Here is a 26,317-nt window from a genome sequence, read left to right as displayed (position 1 = left end):
TGAGAAGTCTTGTGATTAGGAAAGGGTAGAAAGGAAGCCAAACCGAGAAAGAGGAGATGTACCAAAAATAAATATATATCGACCAACCAGGTGCAATATTTACTTTAGGCCATCATTCAGTATGACCTCAAAAACATCAGGTAAGGCATCATTACTTGGATCTCTCTGCAGGAATCCATCAATCCCATGAAACTTACTTTCACAGATAACTTTAAGTTATGATTTTAATTAAATAGGTACTCATAATGTCATTAATGATTCTCTTTTAAGTTGCAAACTATTTTTAATACCTATGTCTACATTTGTTGGCCCTATTGACTTTTACTCAAAACAGTGGTTGCCAATAATTAAGGTTTCATTGATTGTTCAGTAGGCATAACTCTCAAACACACTTTTTTTTTAAGTTCTAGCAAATTTATACAAACAGTCTAAGAAATTATTTTGCTGATTTGTTGATCAGAAACATTCAAAACCAACATGAGGTTTTCTACAGTTTAATTACAATTATTGTAATTAAATTAATTGGATACAAACCATTATTATCAGAAGTGTGTGCACCCAGTTCCATCCATGTACCAATATTTCGTTGCGTCGGTGCCGAGATGTAAATCTGTGATGCATCCACTGCACCTGTCAAAACAAAAAAAGTGAATTGAATACATAATTACTACAGTGAAAGGCGTTTGATTAGGCTTCCTATGGCTCGGCACATTTTGTGATCTGGCACAAATAAAGCCACTAACAGATTATTTTGAATGGATTCTGGCTGTTGGCCTTTATGTCTTATTACTGCGCTGCAGTTCACTCAAGAGTTTATTATTACTGTCAATTTTCATTTCGGTAGTGTTTCCTGTTTTTTGGCGGGTTACATTTCATCATGTCTGGAATGATTTTTGAACAACAATGATAGTCTACATTTTTCTTTGTATACAGCATCCTATTAAAACTTACTTTAAATGTCATTAAATTGTACATCAATTTTTCTTTGTATTCCCATTGAAACTATTTAGAAACCATAATCCAGAAAAACATTGCTAATCCATCAGGGTCTTTGTTCCCAAAGTGTCAGATAAAAAAAACCTTTCACTGTATTTATTGCTACTTCTATAAACTACAACTATGACACATTTGTTTGTTTTTTTCAATATGTTAAGGATTTTTGTGTGGGACAAAAAATTTGTGGGTTCATTCAACTCCAGGATATACTCCACAGTTTTCTGTGTTCTAGAGCAAATGTCATCTTCTGATAAGCTGCTGACTTGTGAAAGGTCCTAATGCAGTAGTCTGTTATATGATAATGCTTTGATTGAGGTTTTTTTTCATTAGCAGAGTCTTCCAGGTAAATTGTGTTCAATCCCCTTTGAATTAATATCTGGTAAAATGTCTCAGAAATATTCAAAATCAGCCTCCAAAAATGTGCTATTTTTTTGATTGGGTCATTCCATATCAAATCAACACAGGGTATAAACCTGACCACCTCAGAATTAATGAAATTTGATATGAAGGTTGTCCTCATAGCGATTAAGAAAAATGCTATTTTTTTTTAATATCAAAAAGGTTTCAAAATTATGGCTATGTAAAGTTTCCCATAAATGCTTTTTTCTTTTGATGTACAACACAACATACTTTGTTATAAAAAGTGTTTTTGAGAAATCAAATTCAAAATTTTGATTTTGATTTTCTCAAAAAGTGCATTTTTGAAAATTGTAAAAAAAAATTCCTATAAATAGTTTATACTTTTGGTAAGTGATTCTCAAAATTTCAAATTGGTAGGCTAATGGGTTCATATTTAAACAACAATTTTAAAAAAGTGTGATTTATGAAACTGTTAGTCAGCCTACCTACTACAGATTTGTTTCCTATATTACATTAATCATGAACTTAAAATTAAATTTTTAACACTTACAGCTTAGGCAAAAGTTATTCAGAACTTCATGGTTTGTGAAGTTTTTATGGCTTCTTCAGATGTTATTACATAAATCCTTCCTGTAGGAGTGGTGGGATCAACTTTACAAAGTACATCTGTCAATGGTATCCACAATGTGTCCGGTTTTCTTGGAGATGAAAATGATGAAGGACCAGCAGGATACAGAAATGTCACTTTTAGTTCATCTTCTTCTTCATTCTTTTCCAACACATGCCAGCCACCACATTTGGTGTTATATATCCACCAACTTTTGTCATTTGTAGATTTTCAGGGCATTTTTGGATGGTCACTATTTCCTCTGTTGTACTTTTGGACAATATTGTTACACATATCTTTGATAAATTTGAATTTACAGGCAATATAAGCATGATATTGCTGTGTTCCCTTAATAGTTACTGCTTGACTGAAAAGGTTACTCAGAAATTTCTCAGACTCAACATACTCATCTTGTTTGGAGAAGGTGAAATTAATTCCAGATAAATTTTCAACTGCCCATTCATACAGTAGGATAGGTAATAAAATGTGGGCGTCATATGGACATTGTAGGCTTGCTCTTGCAGTGTTAAGGGTTTTATTAATAGTTACTATGAAAAATACTTATTTAAATTCTTTTTCTTAGTCAATTTAACCACTTTTTTCCTTAGACTTGAGAGCTCTCACTGCTATTAAGTGGGTCAATTCTAGATGTCGATTCCGGCAAGAGTGGAAGCTTACATGTCAAAACAAAACGTTAGGGAAATGAATGACTGTGGCATGAGCCACTTTTTTGGTACACAGTTTATTTATCTTTTTGCATTTAAATCATTGCAGGTTATTATTCAAGTCATCTTTTATTATGGTTTTTGATGCTGTTTGATTTTATTTCATTGTGTAATATTTTTATTTAGTTTCGAAATTTGGTGTTTAATCCTGGTAAATTTAGTTGTAAGTTTCGCTAAGGTTGGCTACGTAAAAGTGAAAAAATACCAGAACATTCTAAAGACTGTGAGAAGCTTGTTTATAATTGTAGTTTATTTTAAGTATTTTTATTGTGTTAGTTTTAGGTATTTATATTATTTATTTTTATGGGCAGTGTAATAGATACTTTATGGGTATGCCTGATAATACGTTTGTGTGGGGTTGAAGAATGCAAGACAGTCACGAATACAGCGCTGAGTAGCGGCCAAGCAGCGAATCGCGAAAGTCATGTGTCGCTGGGGGACTGGAGCGAGGCGTGAGCTTACGGACAGAACTTTGCACGCAAATAAGACGCGTTTTGCTCGGCCCGCCAATGTACTGTTTGATTTTTACCGGGTGTTTAAGATCTGAGCATGGCTTTTGAAGTGTTAGAAAGTGCTGTACGTTGAGGATTTAAAGAAATTTTAAGGGATGGACGTTTGAAGATCGGATACACTGTAAAAATAATCTATAATTTGGTGTTTTGCAATTCGGTTGTCATTCTGGATCTGTGTCGTCAACCATCAGCTTAGGTTTCAGCTACAAGATACGTCCTTTTTACGTGCTAGGCACGGCTGTGTCTGATACACCTTTCAGTAAAGTTGTGAGACACAAATTTTACAAGCTACTTCATGGATCGTCAGCAAGCTGCCCAGCGCATCATCATGTAAGTCACCCGCCCAGTCCCGATAAAACATTCAGCATGACGTCTCCCAGCTGTACTTTACTGCATCTGAATAACAGTAACAAGTATGTGCAAGTATGTACACGTAACAACTGCTGGGATTTTGCCACGGCAACCTGAGATGGTGATTTTAGGGCACATTATACTGCGGGACTTTAAGAAATGATTTTAATAGTTTTTTTATATTGGCCAAAAAGTAACTTTAAACAGTCTGCCCAGAACGATGTACAAGAACAATCTGAAAGATACGTAAATAAAAAAAGACTACTATCATTCTATTTTGTAACTTATTAGATAATTTTGGTATTGTATTTAATTATTTAGATATTTTTTTATCATTGCATTTTTTTTAATATATAGCTGGCTACCATGTATTTATGAGTTAATTAACCATGCACAGGCTATTTAATGATAAATCTAATAGTATTGAAATATTTTATATTTAATAATTTTTTTAAAACATTTATATATTTTTAATCATAATAAATTGCATAATTTGTATACAACTAGCAGGCAAACACACTTCATTAAGTATATAGGCATAGTACGGAGTACGATCATATTAAAAGCGCAAACAAGTAAACCAAATTTTCTTTCTAGTTTTGGTATAACTAAACAACTAAAGTAAATTGTAAATGCTTGTACTGTTTCTTGTTGCCCAAATTGAAATGAACATCCTAACAAGAACGATGGCTCTAACATTTGCATTTGAGTTTTGAACTTTCCATTTTGTATATTTGATGAGTATATTAAAATTTAAATATTAGTATGTTGTTTACTGTACATACTTTTAATTTTACAAAACAATTTTATCAGTCATAATTATTATATATAACTAGTTATGTCAAGTTATTTAGGAAGCACGTAGGCGCTTGTTTCATTGAACTTTTTCTTCTCTTTAACATACACAAGGCCTAAAAAAATATATTTCCACTAGCTGTGTAATCAATTTTTAGATAATAAAAATTATCCCGGGGAAGGACCACCCCCCCCCCCCCCCCCGCTTCAATAAGCGAGATTGATGATTCTTTATAAAAAGGTATATTGCCCGCCCCCCCCCCCCCTTTTAAAATTATAGTTGTTGCGCCCCTGTATGAAAGAGGTCGGTTACAATATTAATTCTTACAGGATAAGAGGGGAAATTTTTTTTCGTTTTTGTCAGACACAGTATTTTTCATATATTTAATTTTGGTATACTATAGGTTTTGGGTATCGTAATCTATACTAATATTATAAAGCTGAAGAGTATGTTTGTTTGTTTGTTTGTTTGAACGCGCTTATCTCAGGAACTACTGGTCTGATTTGAAAATTCTTTCAGTGTTGGCTAGTACATTTATCGAGGAAGGCTATAGCCTATATTATATTATCAATAACATTAGGGATCCTTACTAAAAGTCCAATTTAGAATCAAATGCGTTGGAGGGGGTTAGATACAACATGCAGTACACGTACGAAGTGTGTGTTGACAATGCCGCAGGCGCTAGAAGTTAATTTCCTATTGCCTATTAACATTGTTGCCACGCACTAGATGCCTTATCATTCTTAATTTTCCCATACGAGTAAAAAACACCCGTGTGATATTAACAACGAAGCAATCAGTACCCTCATAAAAGTTCAATTAGTATTTAAATACTTTTTATCACTTTAAATCGCAAACCTAAACTATTGTTTTTTTTTCCTCTCTGTGTTTAATTTGTTCTTTTTTATTAGAATTATTTTTATTATTTTTAATTAATTTTCATGAGATCTCTAAAACTATACCCGATTGACTGTAAATTTAGCATAGTTACTCATTTTGTGATGTAGACGCTCACTAAGAACAGATTCTGCGGAAATCCGATCCCAAGGGGAGTTTCGGGGGCGTAATATATCAAAATTTCCAGTTTTTGGTAGGAAATCACCATGGCAACGGCTGTTGCTTTGTTGATGCTTCATTCGTCTCCATGGCAACGATTATTTCATTGTTAGTGCAGTCCTCATCACCGTTGAAATTTTGCAGGTACAGTAAGTCCTCTATTTACGTCGTACCGATTTACGTCGTTTCGGATTAACGTCGCTAATGTTTGAGTACTGATGTTTCAATTTAAGTTGTCGCCGATTCACAATAACGTCGTTTACAATGACCGTAAATCTTTTTATTTTAACCAAAACACCGTATATAATTCGTTTATAATTCTTTGTTTCCTTCGGTAGTTAATTTATGCTATGTAGCGTAAGCTACACGTTCACCGCCTTATCTTATCATACATCATGAGGGACGCTTCCTGATCACCGCTGCTCTCCGCGCGGTGATGCAATACTACCAGCCCGCCCGCTCGGCCACCCACGTATCTCGCACGTAGGCCCGTTCCACAATGACACGGAAACGGAGACGGAATACGGAAACGAAGACGGATTTCACGGAACAGAGCCTCTACAATAGCACGCAAACGGAGACGGACCCGCACGGACCTGCTCAGCAGTGCTGAAGTCTTCCGTTTACGTTACTCCGTTAAACCAATAGGAGCACGTTATTTATTCACTGCAGTTGTCAAGCTACAGTTGCGCGTTCATGTTAATTAAGATATTAGTTTTGACTAATGTTGGTTTCCGTATTTTCGACTACTTTTTTATGCGTGAACAACAAAACAAGATTTGTTTTGAAATTTGAATTGTGCACGTGGGTTTCATCATGACAAATTTTGATGAACATTTAATTTTCATGGTTAAAGATATACCTGTTATATATGAGAAGACGGAGAAGGACTACTTTACCACCGCCACAACGCAAAAAAAAAAATTGACTTACTACATAACCAAGTTAACAACCATACATTTCGATTTAACAGGTAGTTCACTTGATACTCGTAGTTTTCAGTTACGTCAAGCTCGCTCTTTCTTATTGGCCAAGATTCCTTACGGGTCTGTGTATTGTAGAACGAGAAAAATACGGACGGAACGGAACAATACTCCGTTTTCGTCTCCGTTTCCGTCTGTTCCGTTTCCGTGTCATTGTGGAACAGGCCGTAGAAGTGTTATCTACTTCCCGCAACGACACAGCATTTTCTCCTACCCCTTTTCGGCCAACTCCTTGGCACTTCAGTAGAGGTGTAAAAGTAACTAAAAAAAGTGTACCCGTATGTATTCGTTACTATAACAATTAGTACTCGTTACTTTCGTATCGTTACTCGTTACTTCTGATACCGCATAACATGCTATGTTATGTAACAGCAACGAATCGAGTCGTATTTCGTACGCGTACAGTATGACGTCGCGTAAATAATAATAAATTGAATATAAACAATTAAAATTATTTGATAATTAACAACTTTTGTTAACCAAGAAACAATAAAATCTCATTAGAGCAGCTTTATTATAATATCTCTTTTAAGATAAGAACAAAAAACGTGAAAATACGTGATAATAAAAAACAAAAACCTACATATTTATAATTTGTAAAAAATACTTTCTTAAGTTGTTTCTGTTCCAATCTCAAACTTTGTCTACACACACAATACCTTTAATAAACAGTAAAAAACTTGGACGACGAATTTCCAAATTATATTTTTCTTAATAAACAAACATCGTTCTTTGTAACGAATAAGCGCGCGCATGCGTAAAACATACGAAAAATGCGAGTAACGAAATGCATTCGTGTGTAACGTTTCGTTACTCGTTACTAGATGCCGCACCCGTTACTCAGTAACGAATACATACGGTTTGCTACAGCTCTACACTTCAGTCGCTATGATATCATTGAGTTGGCCGGAGTTTTAAACGTGCCGTTGTTAACTTTATCGTGATTAAATGCGTTTGTAGTAGGCCTACAGTATCAGCTCACTGCAATTTATAATTTTTTTTTTCATAAGATGTCTTCCAAACGACTATATATCTGTTTTTATATTTCAATCAATAAAGGTAATAAAGCAGCTGGTTAAATAACCATTCTATAAAGCTGAGAAGTACTAGTTGGACTTGTTTCCCACGCTGTCGGTTGTAATTTGCTGATAAAATTGCCGGTTGTCACGTCTGTATGCCAGCGCTTCCGGCCGACCTTGGGCCGTGGCCGGCCGGTGGCATGAAACATGGTTCATTTTGCGTCGTTTCTATTTACGTCGCGGTTTTCAGGAACGTAACCCCGACGTAAACCGAGGACTTACTGTACTTTAAATATCAAAAATTGCCCTTTTTTTCAAGTATATATATTTTACAGACTTGAAACTTCACAGTAATGTTCCTTATGTTACGCAGGATGACATTTTCCGAAAATTAGATCCCATGGGTGGTTAAAACCAGGCAACAGTGGGTACTTTGTCTGCATGAGAACAGGATTTTGCATTGTTCATGCTTTCTGCGTCTCCATGGCAAAGGGCATCGCGCGGCAGTGGCGTACCCACAAGGAGGGGCATGTATAATGAGCGGCGCAAGAGTGATCTGCCTTTAGACTGCCGTAGTGAAGTACGGGTACATCAGTTGTACATTGCGTGCACGAGTCAGGAAACCATCGGTGCTATTAATTTTCTCTCCGGTACATTATACAGCATTGTAATAAATTTTGAGTGAATTTTTTTTTATTTACCATTACTGTAAATGGGAGATGTGGCTTAATTTTTTTCCATTAGTATAGCCGTGCGAAGTCGGGTCGGGCAGCTAGTGAAGTATAAAATTATACTCAATCTAGTTTGGATTATGATACAGTATTTCATTTCGTGAAATAGAAACTTTTCGCAAACCATTTTTCTTGGCAGTGTGAAGTAGACTAAAGTCAAACCTGACCTTGTCTATTTTGCTTTACCATTATTTAATTAGCTGAACTTTAGAGTTAATTAGCTGAACTTTAGAGTTAATTTTTTCTCTGTATCATGAAGTAGACTACAGTCACATCTGGTTAAGTTTAGTTTGCGCTACCAGTATTAAATTTTTTGAAAGTGAGACTTTTTAAAGTAATATTATACAGGTAGGTATCGTGAAAAGTATACAGTCCCACCCAGTCCATTCTAATTTGGGATCACATTATTTTATTCCTTACAATTAATTAACCACTTTTTCAGCCACTTTTATTTTTCAGCGTCATGAACTTAAAAATAAAAAGGGCACAGTAATACATTTCACAATACTGCCATTAAGTTGTAACATCTGCAGATTAGTCATTCCAATACAAATAAACCAATGGTTAAAATATGATGGCTTCAGATGTTTTAAGATTTTTTTACATGAGATAGCGTAGCAGATAAAAAGTAATTTACTTTTTTCCCACCTTTGGTTTTTGAGTTATAAGTTTTTGAAAAATTCAAAAATGCCAATTTTTAGGAAGATTTTGCACATAACTCAAAAACCATTTGTCCTACACAGCTCAATTCTGTACCATTTTCTTTAAAATTACAAGGGTTTTTATTGGACATATAACTTGGGTGCATAGCTTCACTTAACATTTTTTCCTCCAAAAAGTCCAAAAGTTTTATCATAAAAAAAATTATTTTTAATTTTGATGAAAAAATATATATATATATTGTACCAAACCTCTTTAGTACGTTGTATGTACAAAGTCTCATGATGGTATTCCAATGGTGTCATATTGAAATGATTGTTTATGTAAATTGATGCATGTGACAATTCTGTTTATTAGTTACTTGTTAGCCTAAATAAAAATTAATCTTTTCAACAACACACTATTTTATTTCAATTTTATTTGAAAAACAAATTTAACTTACTTTATACTAAGGAACAGTTTTTTTTTCCCTTCTTTTAGCACTTGAAAAAGTAAAGGTAAGTTCTTTTCTTTGCCGAAACTTATGCTGCTTCATCCATGTCATCTGCAGGAACTTGGTAGATTCTACCTGTTGCTGTGGTTGGATGTAATTTGCACAAAATATAGTTCATTGGCAGTGCTGAGGTATCTGCTATCCTAGGATATGTGAATGATGGTGATGGTACTTTTGGGTGAAGAAAGGAAACACAAACTTCCTTTTTAACATTATCTTTTGAGTCAACAAGCGCAAATCACCATTCTTTATCATAAACTTACGCAAAAAAAACACAATTTTTTCAAATGGAATGTCTTCATCACCAGGGTTAATATATATCCCTATTTGTTTCTGAATCACCAGAAAATGAGTAAATTTTGTTTCTGACCATATTTAGATCTACAGGAATGAAGGCATGAATTTTCTGGTTCCCAGGGACTGCCACAGATATTTCAAATCTTGGTTTCAGAATCTATGCTTTATTTATATACTACTCTTCAATGGTATACATAAAAAATGTATAGGATGGAAAAATTTTTACACCCCACTGAAAAGCTGAAAAAATATGGTTTCTAATGAATTTTGGAGACTGTATTTGGCAGCAAGCCTTTTTACCATAACCCCTATTCCATCACAAATTCCCCATGTGATGTGGCATAAAAGTGTCACTCAGCCTCCAGCCCATCAAAACCCTATTTGTAATAGCAAAGGTTCAGAAAATTCTTATAATTTGTGTGTTGCGCAGCTGAACCATTTGAAAAATAGTACTGCATTTGGCAAATATAATCTCAGACATAGGATGTAACTTTTTCTGGAAAGTATGAAAAACAGTATTGTGTGTTAGACAGTAAGATATAAATAATAAACTCCGGTGAACTAGCTCTTGTTTTCCTGTTTCTTGATTACTTTGCACAGTAGAAGTAGACATAGAATTGTTCCAATGAAACCCTTGGGCCTCATCTTGTAGAACAAATGAATAAATTTTTGCAAAATCTGATGTCACTACAGCTTCGCTTTCATCCAAAAAAATTTTGTTTCCCAGAGAAAAACCTTTATTGTTGTTTAGCAATAAAGTTGTGTATTTTAAGGTTACTCAATTGTCTGCCAAATTCTTGAAAAAACTCATCCAATGATTTTATTGTTTCGAAATTGCATCGGTCAACTGTAATCCATTCTAAGTGATGTCATAATTTCCTCCTCGAAACACCCAGTTAAAGCTTCTTTAAAGTCCTCAATATCAGGACAGTAGTCACATTCAATTCGGAAGCATGCATGTAATGGTGGATTGCACATCACTTTAGCCATACATTCCTTGTAACTAGATAGAGGACTTCAGAGGCAGGAAGTGTCAATTTATTTAATCTGACTCCTGAAAACATAAGTTTCATATTCTGGTGTGCAGTGCTAACACTGACAGAATGAGTGCCACTGGCACCAGCAATAATGCAGTTCTTGGGCCTCAGTTCTACTAACTTTGAAAAGCCAATTTTTGAATAAGGGAATTTTGATTTGAGAATATTGTAAATTCCAAACAAATTTCCCAAAATCAACCAATTAGGTAGATTTCAAAGAAATACTACCTATTGCTTGTAGTAGTCATTACTCATTACTAGGGCCACCTGAAAGTGGTGAATAAAAATGAGGTATTTCGTCATTATAAACAGGTAAAAGCGGTATAAAAATTCGTTAAAAAAACTGAAAAGCGGTGTTAAAAATCTGCAAAAAAAATTACCCGCAAATAATTTTGTTATTTTTCCATTGAATTTCCTATACAAATATGCATATATACACTTTATTAACTTTAGAATAGCAAATTAAAACTAATCAACTTAGCATATAATATATAATGCATTTACATTCAAGCCACTTAATGCATATACCTTGCAATAAATTTTAAAAATATATACATATATAGGTATATTTATATTGATAATTTATTTAAAATGTACAACAATGTCCCTAGTATGCTTGAAATGGTTGGCCTGAAGTATCAGACTGCAGTTACAGGAATCAAGTCTTTTCGCAGCCACTCCACACTATATACCGTACAATACTTGTGCAATACTTGCACATCATAATTTTACTTCCTTCATCAAAAATAAAAAAGCCATCACTTTTAAATTCCTTTACACGTTTTTGGCATGTTGAACTAACCAATAATTAATTACTTCCAAGAAATTTTTTTTTAATTTCAGGATTTAATGTGTTGCATTCATTGTGAATACTGAACATTTCCAGAACGGCGCCATTTTGGAATAGTGGCGATACTGCCTTTTAAAAACATTGTGCGGCATTGCATGGATAACTTACAGTTAAAATAGAAACCACAAGCACAATCTGAAATCTTCCGAAGTTAAACGTTATCTTAGGTTAGGTTGGCGTTATTTAAAATACTTAATGACCCTAAAATAAAAATATTTTAATCCTTTAATTATGGTGCTTTTTTACTTGCGATCGGAAAACTTCGGAACTGTTTGGGTGAGCGGCTTTCTACATCTGGATAGACACATCTATGCATAGAAAGAGTCTGTGACTCTTTGGTCAAATTTGCAGTATCAACAAAGAAGATGGCGCGTGACTTCGTTAATAAAATATATTACCACAATCGTTTCGACGGATGGTTCTATTTAATTTTTTCCCGACAGCTTTATATACACGACAAGTTATCTGAGGTTAGAAAAAATATATTATAAATTGGTAACGTTGCTACGGGGAAAAAAAATACCGTTTGGATTCCAATCCACATCCCTTACCGCATGAATTTATGAGAATACAAGTTTAATACTCTACTCACGTCAGATTTTTAAGGATTGTTGAAATTTCTTGCCGTGTTTACAGTTATAAAACGTATTGCATATTATTTTCGTAGTAAGGTGGTACAAGTTGGCACTGTCTCTGTTGTGTTGAACAAAGAAGTTAATAAATATTTTTTGCGTATTTCGCGCGTTTTATCGTGAATTGTCAAAAAAAGTCCAATTTCGTGGGAAAATCAGATTTAATGAATATTTCGCGTTTTTCGTCGTTTTTTCGCAATCGCGAAAATTGCATGGCCCTACTCATTACCATGGTGCAAATTGCGAAATTTTTTTAATACCTTTTCAGATCATGGTTCACAGACCTCAAAACCATTGTCGACTCAAAAGTTTGTTTATGTTTATATATATATATATATATATCCCAATTTTGTGGACATAATAATAACTCACTATTTTTCACAAATCACTTACAAACTGATACATAAAATCTAGTAGTGGAAAATCTTAGTAGAGTTCTTTAGTGGACAATAACCGACCAAAAGGTTGGGATTGGGAAGGTTTTTTGAAAAACAGAAAAATTGCTGTAACTCCCATAGTATGGAAAATATCACATCTGTTTGAATGTATTATAACTTGTACGAGTAATACCAAAACCTTTTGTAGGAATAAGTTTTTGATATGACCAACCATAACTGCAAGGGGTTGAAAAAAAACCGGTACTCTCTTCGTACAACATCGAATTTGTACCAATTTTGTATTAATCTTATAATTTTTATCTAAAACTTTTGTCTGAAATAATTTTTGATTAGACCAACCACTGCTGCAAAGGGTTGAAAAAATGAGGGCTAGAATTTAAAAAAAAAATTCATAAGTCCCTTAGTAGGTACACTATCAAATCTATTCAAATTGTTTGTAAATCTTATAATATTTATCAATACCTTTTTGTATGAAACAATATTTGTTAAGACGAACCATTGTTGCAGGGGTTGAAAAAATCTAAGTAGAATTTTAAAAAAATTCATAATTTACATAATATGTACACAATAAAAATCCGTTCTGTTTTATTGTAAAACCTTAAATTTTTATCTACAACTTTTGTCGGAAATAAGTTTCTATACAGGCAACCATTTCTGCAATGGGTAGAATTGACAAAGGCTGGAGGAAAAAAATAATCATAACTCCCTTCACAGGCACACCATCGAATTTGTTCGAATCGTTAGTATATATTATAATTTTAACCTTAAACTTTTATCTGAAACCATTTTTGATTAGACGAACCATTGCTGCAAGGGGATGAAAATACGAAGGGTAGAATAAAAAAAAAATTATTACTCACTTAAGTAGTGGGTACACTATAAAATCAGTTTAAATTGTTTGTAAATCTAATAATTTTTATTTAAAATTTAGTCGAAACAATTTTTGATAAGACAAACCATTGCTGCAAGGGTTTAAAATATGAGGGGTAGAATTTAAAAAAAAAAAAATTATAACTCACTTAGTGTGTACACTATCAAATCTGTTCAAATTGTTTTTAAATCCTATAATTTTAACCTAAAACTATTGTCTGAAACAATTTTTGATAATATAAACCATTACTGCAAATGGTTGGAAAAACCTGGGGTTGAAATAAGAAAAGAAATAAAACTTCTAAACCATGTACTCTATCAAAATAATTTTTATTTATGTTTAACTTTTTAAATATTGTTGAAAACTTGTCTAAAGTAAATTTTATATCACAAATCATTACTGCAAGGGATGGAAATAAGGGTAGAATGAAAAATGTCATTTTGTATACTATAAAATCCCATATAATTTATTGTAAAACTCCTTAACATGATCTAAAACCTTTGGCTGAAATAATTTTTAATGAAACTAACTATTATCATAAAAACAGGTATTGAAATTAAAAAAAATTAAAACTTACTTAGTATCAAATTCGTCAAAATTTATTAATAACCATCTTAATATTATCTTAAATCTTTGTCCAAAAACAATTTTATACATTCATGTATTAGTGCAAGGGATGCAAAATAATGTTTATAGAAGTTTTCAAAATATTTCCAGAAGAAATGGCTACTTCGAAATCTACCTACGCCTGTAGGCTAAGCCAAACGGGATTTGTTTTAAACATGGATTGACTTATTTTCAGTGTCCTTACCCATCTTTTTTCCAGGCATTTATTTGCCTGCTCACTTCATTATTATTATAAAATTTCTTTACCAACACACCTGTTTCGCATGGTAGAATTTTTTCAGGGTTTGGCTTAGGTGTCGATAGCACTCCCTTTTCTTCAAGGAGTTTTTTGCTTTCCTAACCATATATTTACTAATACAAAATTCACGTTCCATTCTTACAAAAGACGAACTGGTTGGTAAAATTTTTAAAATCTGCAAGTTTTTCATTCTTGCTTGCTTTTGCAAATTTTTCTTTTAGCTGATTAAGAATTTCTGTCCAAGTTGTCTGGTCGATTCTTGTTCTCCTCTACATTGCTAGCTTGTAAAAGGGTTTCATTAAATATTAATTTAATTTTTTCAAGTATTTCTTTCCAGTATTTATTTTATTTAAATTTTATTTTAACAAAAAGCAACTCTCCTATTGAAGTCAATGGGGCATTTAAAAAATCTAAACCTGATTCTATATATCAATATATTCAGGATCATCTTTGCTGCAGCCTGGGTTTGTATTTACATTTTCAGCCAAAGGATCATTATTAATATTGATATCCCTTTCAGAACTTGAGTGTAGTTGTTTCTTACTTAGCTGTAAGCTGCAATAAGTGCAAATTTTCACTCCATCTTCAATAATATGATTTAGTTTTGTCACCCATGGTGTAACATTCCTTAGGTGTTTAGTGACCCAATGCCTGTCTTTATTAAAGGATTGCAACAATATTCACCCCATCGTTGAGACATTTATATTTTATGAACTGGCACAAAAGACTTTTTCACTTGTAGACAACTCAACACCATGACTGAAAAATAGAGATGGGTCGTCAAATCACAACCTGTCGCAGATATCAAAAAATTTGCAGTCACCATCTGTGATTCATCGCAAGAAAGAATCTGTGATCATAATAGAAATATCATCAGTCGCAGCCTTGTATGCAATGTGACTAGTGCTCCAGCCAATGTGGCAAATACAGAAGTTCTGAAACTGTAATTGCTCCCATTCCTCCAATGGCAGAGCAGCTTTCAGTAAACTGTGACTGCTCTTAAACCACCAATAGCAATGCAGGCAGCTTTAGATCCCATAAAATTTCTATTGTTCCCAAACAACCTCTAGCAGCGTACAGATGTACCATAAAAACACAACTTAGGATTTCATCACAGATATCGAGCTCAGGTCAATTGTTTGCTCCTATACCACCAATAGCAAGGCCGCTTTCACTAAACTGTGAATGCTGCCGAACCACCAATAGTCATGCAGCATCAGTTCCTGTGAAACTGTAATTGTGCCCAAACAACCAATAGCTGCATACCTTCTTTTCTTTTACTATTTGGCTGCAGTTAAATTATTTATTTATTTTTTACTTCATGAATACATTGAAGCACTTTATAGAAGCACTGAACTTCAATAGTTCCTGACTGGCCTATACAGCACAGTTCCTGTTCCCAACACAATAAATATAAACTTCTGGTCTTTAATGAGAAAGGCTTTTTAAGTGTTATTTAAAATTGAAATAATACTTCCTAAAGCAACTTTTTTGCGATATACATATAGATATTATAACTGTTGTCAAAGAGAACGATATCACAACAATTTTGAGGTTTTAAAAAAGTTTTTCAAAATAATGACTTTTCTGGACACAATTAGATTTTAGGCCAAACTTCCGTATCACGTATCCAAATTTATCCCTTGATCCTGATGGCATGATCCTGTATATTTGGATCCTGTGGTACATGATGCTTGCTGTTTTAATTTATTACGTCAAAATATCCGGTACATAAAAACTTGTGATATTACAAAAAATTATGATGTTAAGTTGAATAAAAAGGAAAATATATTTTGTATTCAACTTACGCTCATTATTCATTGTTCTATGACAAGTTTTTATGTGCAGGATATTTCGACGTACTAAATTAAAACAGCAAGCATCATGTACCATAGGAAACAGTATTTACAGTATCATTCCATCAGGATCAAGGAATAAACTTGTATACAGAACAATTACCGAAATTTATTTTTAATGTTAACATTACTTTTCACACACATTACAGCTTTACATAAAAAATCATTAAAATATGACACCACTTGAATACCATCATGAAACTTTGTACACAACTTACTAAAGAGGTTCGGTAAAATTTTTTTTATCCAAATTAAAAATTCCATAATTGAGTTAATATAAACAAACTTTTTAGAGTTTTTGGAAGAAATAGTAAGTGATGTGATACACTCATCAAATTAAAGCCCTTGTAGTTCTAAAGAGAATGATACACAGTTTAGCTTTCTAGGACAAACAGTTTTTAAGTAACATGCTTTGAAATATTTCAAAACGTTCCTACAAACTATCTTATTTATTTTATTTTTTTTAATTTTTGATAAATATATAGATCACAAATGACGTCAAAAAAAAACTATGTATTTTCGGTCATACTAATGAGTAGAAAATAATCATCACAAATAGAACATTTTAAAAACCTTAAGGTTCAAATTTTTTTTTTGTTGATTTTATGTGGAATGGCCCAGATATCAATTTCTTTGATAATGAAATATTGGTATCGCAAAATAGAATATATCTAGGGGAGAGGGAGATTATAGTTTAGTTTACCCAAAGAGCATAATATTAAAAAAATGAAAAACATGAAAAATAGTGTGTTTATTGTACCCCAACCAAAACCCTCATATTCCCGCACTTGTAATATAAGAATGTTGTGGTGGTAATGACGTAAGCGACACCATCTTGGTGAAATCATCAGTTTTTTCACGGAATCTGGATCTAGAACAGTCCCTATTAAGTCAGAGAAAAAATGGTTACGTTAGGTTAGCTACAGGCTCAGTTTTAATATTTGATACTGGATTGCTATAGGTTGAGAATCACAGAGGGGTCATTCCATGAAAAGAGGGACAAAATGAGAAATTTTTAAAAATAATGAAAATAATTGTAACTGCACACCAAAAGATTCTTAACTGCATGCCTTTAAATAAAAAAATATTTTTTCTTCAATATATAAGCAGCATATGTTTTTTCCCAGCATGCATAGTACAAGATGGATGCACCACAGTTGACAGGTTAGTATCAGTACTTTGTTGTGTTGCTATTATGTCCATAAAAATTGATGATGTAAAACCAAATGTTATTTCAGTGTTGAAACTAATTTCTTTAGTACGTGTGTATACAAAAATTTACAATAATACAACCTACTGGAAAGAAATATTTACTGTAAAAGATAAGTGTTTGGTTATGTAACGTTTGTTACAAAAAACTTATGTTTGACAATGCTATATGAAAACAAATGTACATTTTCAAAAGATACTTCATATTATCTGCCCTTATTATGTATACTAACAACTGATGGTGATTCATCCCTCTCAATTGTGTAGTTATATGCAAAAGTTGCATAACAAACATTACATAAATAGTAACAAACGTTACATAATATTACTGTAACGTTTGTTACACTTGTATGACTTAAATGGCTAAAATATTTAAGTAATGACTTAGGCCAGGATTATAAATTATGTAAATAGTTTCCAGGTTGTATTTGTTTACAATTAGGTGTTGAATGCAAGACAAAATACAACAATTTCAAAGTTAGCCATCTTTTGCATTTTGTAGTTTTGTGTGTTTATAAATGGATACTTGGAAGCAGTAGTGTTAAACTTATTGCACCATAGTGTATCTTGCATAGTTTGTTTAGACCTGATATTATAATAAAATAATTAAGATAAAACACTGTGTGCGTGTGTGTTTTCAGAATGGAAAATAAAGCACCAAAATCAGCTGCATAGAGAATGCGGGAGTACAGAGCACGGATGGGCCCAGACAGAAATGCAAAAATATTAGAAAAATGTCGAAACATTATGAAGAAAGTTAGAAAACAACCAAAATCCAAATCACAAAAAGCAGCAGAAAGGGAGGCTCCCACTGCTCCAACAGCATTATGTTATATGATTCCATGGATACTTTGTTACGTAGCTACAGGTCTACGAGGTTCCAATGCATCATGTTTACGAAGCTTCCAGAACACAAGGTTACGAGACTGCGAGGCTACAGGACCACGAAGCTTCCAGGACACGAGGCTACATGGCTACGAGACTACATGACTCTAACTGAGAAAAGAGTGCAGAAGTTTCGAAACAGAAAAAAAGCATTACTTTTAAACTCGTGTACTTCAGAGCAGACTGCTGTATGTGCACCATATAAGAGTATGAATTCTTTTGAAAAAGCAGTCAAAAGAGCACAAAGAAACTTGCCTAACAGGCCTACAAAACGAACCGCCGTTGTGAAATGACTTGCTGAATCATTCCATGTACCACTGCTGCCAGTCAAACAAAGCAGACACTCTTCCTTGGCAATAACTGAAGAAACTACATCAAAAGTTCAAGAATTTTACAACTCTGATGATATTTCACGGCTTCTTCCAGGGAAGAAAGATTTTGTTACAGTGCATGAAGACGGAAAGAAGGAGCACAAGCAAAAGAGGCTTCTCATGTATAATTTAAAAGAGGCGTTTGCATTTTTTCATGGACACAATCCTGATTCAAAGATAGGCCTATCAATGTTCTGTGCAATGAGACCAAAGCATGTTAAGTTGGTTTCTGATAAAGATCAGTGTGTGTGCTGTTGTCCATACTGTGAAAATATGCAGCTGCTGATTTCCTCAACACCATGGAAAACAAATGAGAAACCGAGAACTACCACAGAACTGCTGAAGGAAACTGTATGCAATGTAGAAGATAAAAATTGCATGAAGAGGAGATGTGAAGGATGTGTTGACATTGCAGCTCTAACGGCAAAGAAAATTGATGATGACTGTGATGAAGTCCATATCAAGCAGTGGAAAGGTGGGCATCTAGTCGAAAAAGTACTATCAATAAATGAATTGTCTTCAGTATTCAAGTATGAACTCAATCAACTTACTGGCCACATTTATAATAAAAGAAGACAGTGGAAGGAACAGCAGCAAAAGGATTCACTAGAGCCAGGACAACTCATTTTCCTATCAGATTTTGCAGAGAACTACACAGCAAAATTCCAGAGCGATGTTATGGCAGTACATTGGAACCATGCTTCACCCGAAACTTCAACTACAATATACACTGCATTGTTTTACTTCCGGTGCTCTGAAAACAGTGATATTAAAACTGTAAGTCTAGCAGTCATCAGTGATACTCAGAACCATCGTACCACTGAAGTTGCAGCTTTCAATGAAGTGCTACTGAATTATTTGTCCTAATTAATGTGCTCATCCATTACTAAAATTTATTTTTGGACTGATGGTGCAGCTCAACATTTCAAGAATCGAAAGGTACTGTCATATATGTGTACTTTAACAAATATTGTAGGATGCGATGTCGAGTGGAACTATCAAGAGTCATATCATGGCAAGGGTCCACATGATGGGGTTGGAGGTACCCTCAAGCGCACTGTATGGAAGAGAGTTCTACAAGGTAATGCAACTGTCCAAAATGCTGAACAGTTTTACGATGTTGCAAGATGTAACACTAAGAACATACACTGTTTTTACGTTTCTGTCAGTCACATTGAAGTTATAGCAGCCAAGTATGAAGAAAAATGGGAACATGTTTTGCCAGCAGTAGGAATACAGCAAGCCCGGTGTGTAAAAGTTGCAGTTCCACACACAGCTATACTCTTGTCAAATACAGGTGATGATAAACCATTCAAACAGTGTCATTTCTTTCATGACACTGACAATGGAAGCACATCTACATCCACTGTAACTGATGTGAATACAGAATCTGCAGAACTAGCAGTTGGTGATTATGTAATGGTTCATTATCCAAAAACTGGACAAAACTACGTTGGACATGTAATCTTAATTAATAATATGAATAACACATTGAAAGTGCAATTCATGCGACGGACAGAAGGAAAGAACACATATTTCGTGTATCCACAAAATGATGATCTCGATGATATTTCTGCAGATTTGGTATTGTGCAAATTGCGTAAGCCTCAGGAAGTGCGAGGAAAGTTCATTTTTAAGAACACTTTTGCTGTAAAGGTTGAGTGAAGAAGGTTTTATTTGAGTGTGTAACGTTTGTTAAAGAGCTGTAACGTTTGTTACATTCTGTTATGAATTTTTTTTTCAGTGTGTATATGTTAAATAGAAACAGTCATTACGTACAATTGTTCTCATAGTTTTCTATAGTTAAAATCTAATTTTTTCGATAGCATTGAAATAAAAAGAGAACAGAGATTTGAGAAAACTTTTCTACAATTACAATGTGTGTCATTTCTTGTAACGTTTGTTACATTACATCAAAGTGTATCCTATGAAACCTGCCAGCTCAAGGTAATTTTGTTAATATTATAATCTTACGTATTAACTATCCTATACAACTTGAAATGACACACAGATTTGAAATTGTTTTTTCTTTACTTCAGAAAATATTTTCATGCTGCAAACTGTGTGAAACCATAACATTTGTTAAGTTGGAATACCCCACAGGGGAAATGAATAACGTCCTGGAAGTGGCCAATGATAATAAATTGAATGGTGGAACGAAGGAAAATATAGTATCTATAGTATTAATAACAGCTAAAGACAAAATAGCACCGTAGAAGAAAAAAAGACTAATGATAGTGTGAATTTACGAGTAAGCATTAAGTAGGTAATAATAAATTTATTGGATACTTGATGACCTGGTGAACTTAAAACCACCTAAAATTAATTTGATTGTAACTTTTTATAAGCAATTATCAATCCTTATCAACCTTCCAACTCTAATTCATTGAAATATGCGCCAAATCGCCTCGCTGCTGACATAGCGACCCGCCGACGATACAATAGGTATCTGTCATTGCCTGTGATGATGTTAGCAAACAGGTCTCTCGGGTATCGCTTGGAACACTTACCATCAATCATACAGGATGAGTCGTTGATGAAAACCTGGCTGGGTAGCAGCTCCTTCTTGATTTTGATCCATTGAGGGTTACACGTAAATGTTATCAATAGGTATGGTCGGCCATATTGTCTAACATACGACATCGCATCTTGCACGTACTCTTGCATGCGGTGCAGGCTTCCAATGAAAGTGACCTGCAAAATGGTTATTCTTCCCACGTTGTTTGCATCGCCATCTGCATTAATCGCATAGCAAAAATGAATATATTCTTCAGATCGGAGCTGCTTTTGGTTCAAACGAATATATGTAAATCGCTCTGTCTCAATTTTGACATAAATGTCAACCACAAACTAATGGAAAAGATGGTGACACTTCAAAATGTGATTTATTTCACCTTCACGGATCATAAGTCTTTATGAATAATAATTCATAGCAATTACTTTTTTATTGGTTTCAGTGCCTGTTAGTTGATTAACCATTTTGATGTTAAAATGGTATCCATCCTCACCCTGTCAAAATATCAATGGCTACTGTAGCGCATCATAAGTCATGTGCTTGTCAGACACGTGTTTCAATTCATTGTTCCAACGATGAAGCACAATAGCTCTAGATTGCAAATTTTCTCCGACAATAACAACAGCCACTTTGTCGATTCTCGGAGAATTGAACCTTCCAGCGTGCTCACCCACATGAGTTTTGTCAGCCCTTATGATGATGTTATGGCTGTCAGATGGCATTCAATCCAATGCAATTTTGAAAAATTTGATCAATTAGATGTTTTAATGAAGAAATGTTTGCAATTCTCTGACAATGGCCTGCTTTGTTATCGGATTGTGAGCACAACACTGATTAACTTCCGCATCCCAATTGCCCATGGGTAACTGTAACCATATTTATACTTTACTTTACCAAATTATGATATTTAACCATTTTTATAATTATAATAAGTTATGTTGAAAGTATAAACACATAAAATTGATTAAAAATCACTAACAACACAATTGTAATTAATTCTAGTGCTACACTTTGCTTGTCTCTGATACAGGATTTCAAAGATTAGTTCAGACAAGCATCCAGCTACTGGGGATTCCCCTCAATTTGCTTTGGGATTTCCCTAGCTTTGGGATTCCCCTTACATTGGGATTCTCCTTGCATTGCCTTGGGATTCCCTTAGCTGTGTGATACCCTTGCTTTCCCTGGGATTCCCCCCTAACTCTTTCAGAGTACTGTACAGTAGTGGTTTCAGCTAGTTTATGCTAGGAGTCTGTATTATGATGTAGTATCAGAGTTGTTAGTACAAGTATCAGTGCTACGCTTATATAAAAAGTGACCATTTTGATTTATATTATTAGATGAGTTTATGCATTCAGAATTGATATGTTCATCATGGTAGTGACTGGGCAGTTTACGGTAAGAAATGGCCCTCAGCTTTGAATATATATACTGTATAGACGTCGCCAGCCCAGGTTAAAATTTCTAATACGGTTTGAGGTAGTTGGTTAATTCACCGACGCAATCGCCACCATCTCTAGGGCTTCGACTTGTGGTGATCCCTAGCAGACAAGTGTCGAACTCTTCAACACCCCTTCCCCACCCTCCCTTAAACATGCGTTGTCCTCCACCCACCCTCTACCCCACCTCTCATCCCTACAGTTTTGTGACGCACAAACTCCCGTTGAACGACCTTGAGCTGCAGTGCATGTTGGGTGGGGGGTGCGGGGGAATCACAGCGGGCAACAGTGCTGCGCTCTAACGTGTAAATAACAACCTAAGACGATACAGGTCGTTACGGCAGCGCCCTGCAGCGGTGAAGTTCCCAAGCTGCTCATCATACGCTCCTGAAAAACGTAGAGTAAATCCTATCCACTTGCGACTTCGTTACAGTACACTAGGGTCTTGATAATCCGAGCTCCGATAATCTGAGTTCCCAATAATCCGAGTCAGTTTCGGGGGTTATGAGAAAGAAAAAAATATGAATTTTGCAAACACACATACACGTAGGGACGGCCAGGGCTACGTTGAGGAGGAAGGCCCGATGGGGTGAGTTGGGTAAGTGACTGTACATAGCGGGTAGCGGCCCACCCCTGTCAGAAGTCGCAAGAATCTATTTTTAGAACATTGGGGGAAACCCCTTTTCTCCGTCGGCCTAGATCCTCCGCCCCCTCGTCACTTCCCCGCGTTCCCTCCAGAGGGCAATTTTTAGTTCCCATAAGTTCTTCGCCGTGAGCACATCTATGTAGTTACATCCCAGTTCTATTACGAACCAGTATGAGTAAAAGAAAACATACTGAAATATCATTAAGTGATAAATTAGAAGCGCTGACGCGGGTTGATAAAGGTGAGCCGCTAAAAACAATTGCGCGTGATTTAGGAGTGAGTGCTGTTACTGTGGGCGACTGGAGGCGCAACAGACATAAATTGGAGTTATGGCAAACTCAAAAAAATCTTTCTCAGGCTACAACATCCAGATCTCGTATGAAAAAAAAGTGAGTACGAAAAAACAAGTGAAGCTTTGTTTTCATGGTTTTTAGCACAGCGGCAAAAAGGTGTCCCTCTTTCTGGGCCTATATTACAAGAAAAAGCGCAGTATTTTCGTAATAAATTACAAGAAGGTGAAAGCAATTTTAATGCCAGTAAAGGATGGCTGGATAAATGGAAAAAAAAGATACGGTGTGCGGCAATTGCATATCACAGGAGAAAAGCTTTCAGCTGATGCTGCTGGTGCTGAAAACTGCGTTCAAAAATTTCAAAGCATGATCGAAGAAGGGGGCTACACACATGATCAATTATATAACTGTGACGAGACTGGGTTAAATTTTAAAATGCTACCTGACAAGAGTCTAGCATCCAAAGACGAAATTTCCGCTCCTGGGCATAAAAAGAGCAAGGAACGAATTACTGTTCTACCATGTTCCAATGCCTCTGGGACACATAAGCTTCGTCCCTTGGTGATAGGAAAGTCAAAAAAATCTAGAGCTTTTAAAAATGTAAATATGAACGCACTACCCGTCGCATACAAAAATCAAAAGAACTCGTGGATGAATACGACCATTTTTAAAAAATGGTTCTTCGAGGAATTTGTTCCTTCAGTAGAAACATTTTTAAAAGAACGACAATTACCGAGAAAAGCACTGTTGGTTATTGACAACGCTCCATCCCATCCAAACGTAGAAGAGCTTTCAAGTGATGAAATTAAAACTGTTTTCCTGCCCCCAAATGTGACTAGCCTCATTCAACCTATGGACCAAGGCGTCATTGCGACAATAAAGAAAGAGTACAGACGCATGCTTCTGACATATATTTTGCAAGAAGAAGAAATTTCATTAGTAGATATGCTAAAAACAGTTAATATAAAAGACGTTATCTATTGGTTAGTTGATGCGTGGTCAGAAATTAAACAGGAAACTATACAGAAATCCTGGTCAAAACTTATAAAACCGAGAGTTTCACAAAGTGAAGAAGAAGAAACAGTTGAAGATGACTGTGATAATATGACTCTATTGAATTTAATGGTGGCAATCCCTGGCTGTGAAATGGAATCCAGTGCTGAAGAGGTTAAGAAGTGGTTAGACAGTGACAGGGCTTGTAACAGGTAAAAGGCTAAAAAAAAGTGAAAAAGTGACTTCAGATTTTTAAAAAAGTGACTTTAAGTGACTTTTCAAGGAGTAAAAATTGACAAAGTGATATGTGTAAAAACAAAACAAAATAAAGAAAATGTTCCTCCCCAACCACCCCTTGCCATTTTCCTTATTTACTTTTTAACTTTTAGTTCTATTACTTACATAATACATTTAACAACATGATTTTAAATGTTGCATACATGAGCTAGCTCAAAGATTATTCACTTGTTTTCATTGTAACAATTGAGTTCCAATACACACAATATCCTTTCCAGTATACATTAATTATTACATAAAAACTATTATAGAGCATTATTATTAATAAACCATTACAAAGTATACAAATGCAGATAGAAACCTAAATAAATTGTTTCAATAACAATTGTGATTTTATTCAAGTGAATGAGATAAAGCATATAGTATTTGCAATATAAAAAAATTTATAAAAAACCCCAAGTACTTATATATCAAATTGAAAGGCATTTATATAAAAATTCATAATATAAAATACATAAATACAGAAAGCTATTTTAATGCACTTACACATTTTCTATACAAAACAAAACTTCAGTCTTTCTTTTTTAATGACTGTTGAAAAAAGTCTTTAATCAACTTGGTTTTTTTTTCTCTATTGATGTAGTCAAAGTTTGATGTACACGCTTTGTTTCAGCAGCTTGAAATTGGACTTTTTTTAGCCCCTTCAATCATAGCTTGGGCCAATGTAACTTCTTTGAAGTCTCTTTTCTTCAGTGCTTTTATGAGTCTTTCATTTGCTTCATCCAGAAGTGTTAAGCCACTTCCTTCAATTTCTTCGTATTCCTTCCTACATTTCTTCAACTTTTGCTCATCCTCTTCAATTGTTCTTTTCTGATTTTCCAACTTCTCTAGTTGTTCTTTTTCTTCTGCTTTTCTTTCTAGATCTTTCTGTTCTTCCAGTAACTTTTTTTTCTCTCTCCTTTCTTTCTCTTCTAGGTAGGCATTATAACTCTTGTAAGCAACACGTCCCATTCTCAAGAGCTCATCCGTAATAGGGACTAGACATGGTTTATTATCATACTTTTTCAGTGCACTCTTTACAGTCATTATTGCATTTAACGTTCTTTCAGACATTGAGGCCCAATCAGTGGTCAAAGTCCTACATGAAGATGAAAACCCCTTTTCAACATCAGCACTACCATGTGAAAGTGATAGTGCTGCTTTCACAACTTTGATTACGTTAGGGTACTTTGGACCAGAGCCGCATACATTCTTCAGCTCCATGAACTGTGTCCAGTACACATCCACCGACACACATGCAGTTGAGGTTTCTTCCTCTCTTTGCAGTAGTTTCCATTCGTCCAATAGCAAGTCATTCGGGACGTCACATGGCATAGCTCGTGATATTTCAAGTAGGATATGATAGCTCTCTGGTAAACATCTCTTATCAGGATTGAGACAGGATAAGCTCTTGAGAAGAGCAGAACCAAGTGATGACTTTTTGACAATGTGCTTTATACTTTCAGTGAAATGTTTTTGAACACCCAAGAAGAATAAACTCCTTTCCTTTTCAGATGTACCATTCAAGGCATTTCTGACTTCATCCCCAACAACAATATCATTAATGGGAAGCAAATTATGTGTACAAAACACATCTTCAA

The 26,317-nt window shown here is 34.6% G+C and overlaps 1 protein-coding gene across 1 annotated transcript in view; it reads right to left on the bottom strand.

Annotated features, from left to right (window-relative positions):
* The window catches only part of LOC134527105 (pyrroline-5-carboxylate reductase 3-like), a 99,102-nt gene that overhangs the window by 56,345 nt on the left and 16,440 nt on the right, over positions 1–26,317 (bottom strand). The window contains exon 2 of the mRNA XM_063359456.1: positions 535–630. Within this exon, the coding sequence (XP_063215526.1) occupies positions 535–630 (96 nt within the window). The remainder of the gene's footprint in view (positions 1–534; positions 631–26,317) is intronic.

The sequence above is a fragment of the Bacillus rossius genome, chromosome 1 (genome assembly GCF_032445375.1).
Source record: "Bacillus rossius redtenbacheri isolate Brsri chromosome 1, Brsri_v3, whole genome shotgun sequence".
NCBI lineage: Eukaryota > Metazoa > Arthropoda > Insecta > Phasmatodea > Bacillidae > Bacillus > Bacillus rossius.
This window is presented reverse-complemented; position numbering and strand designations above follow the sequence as displayed.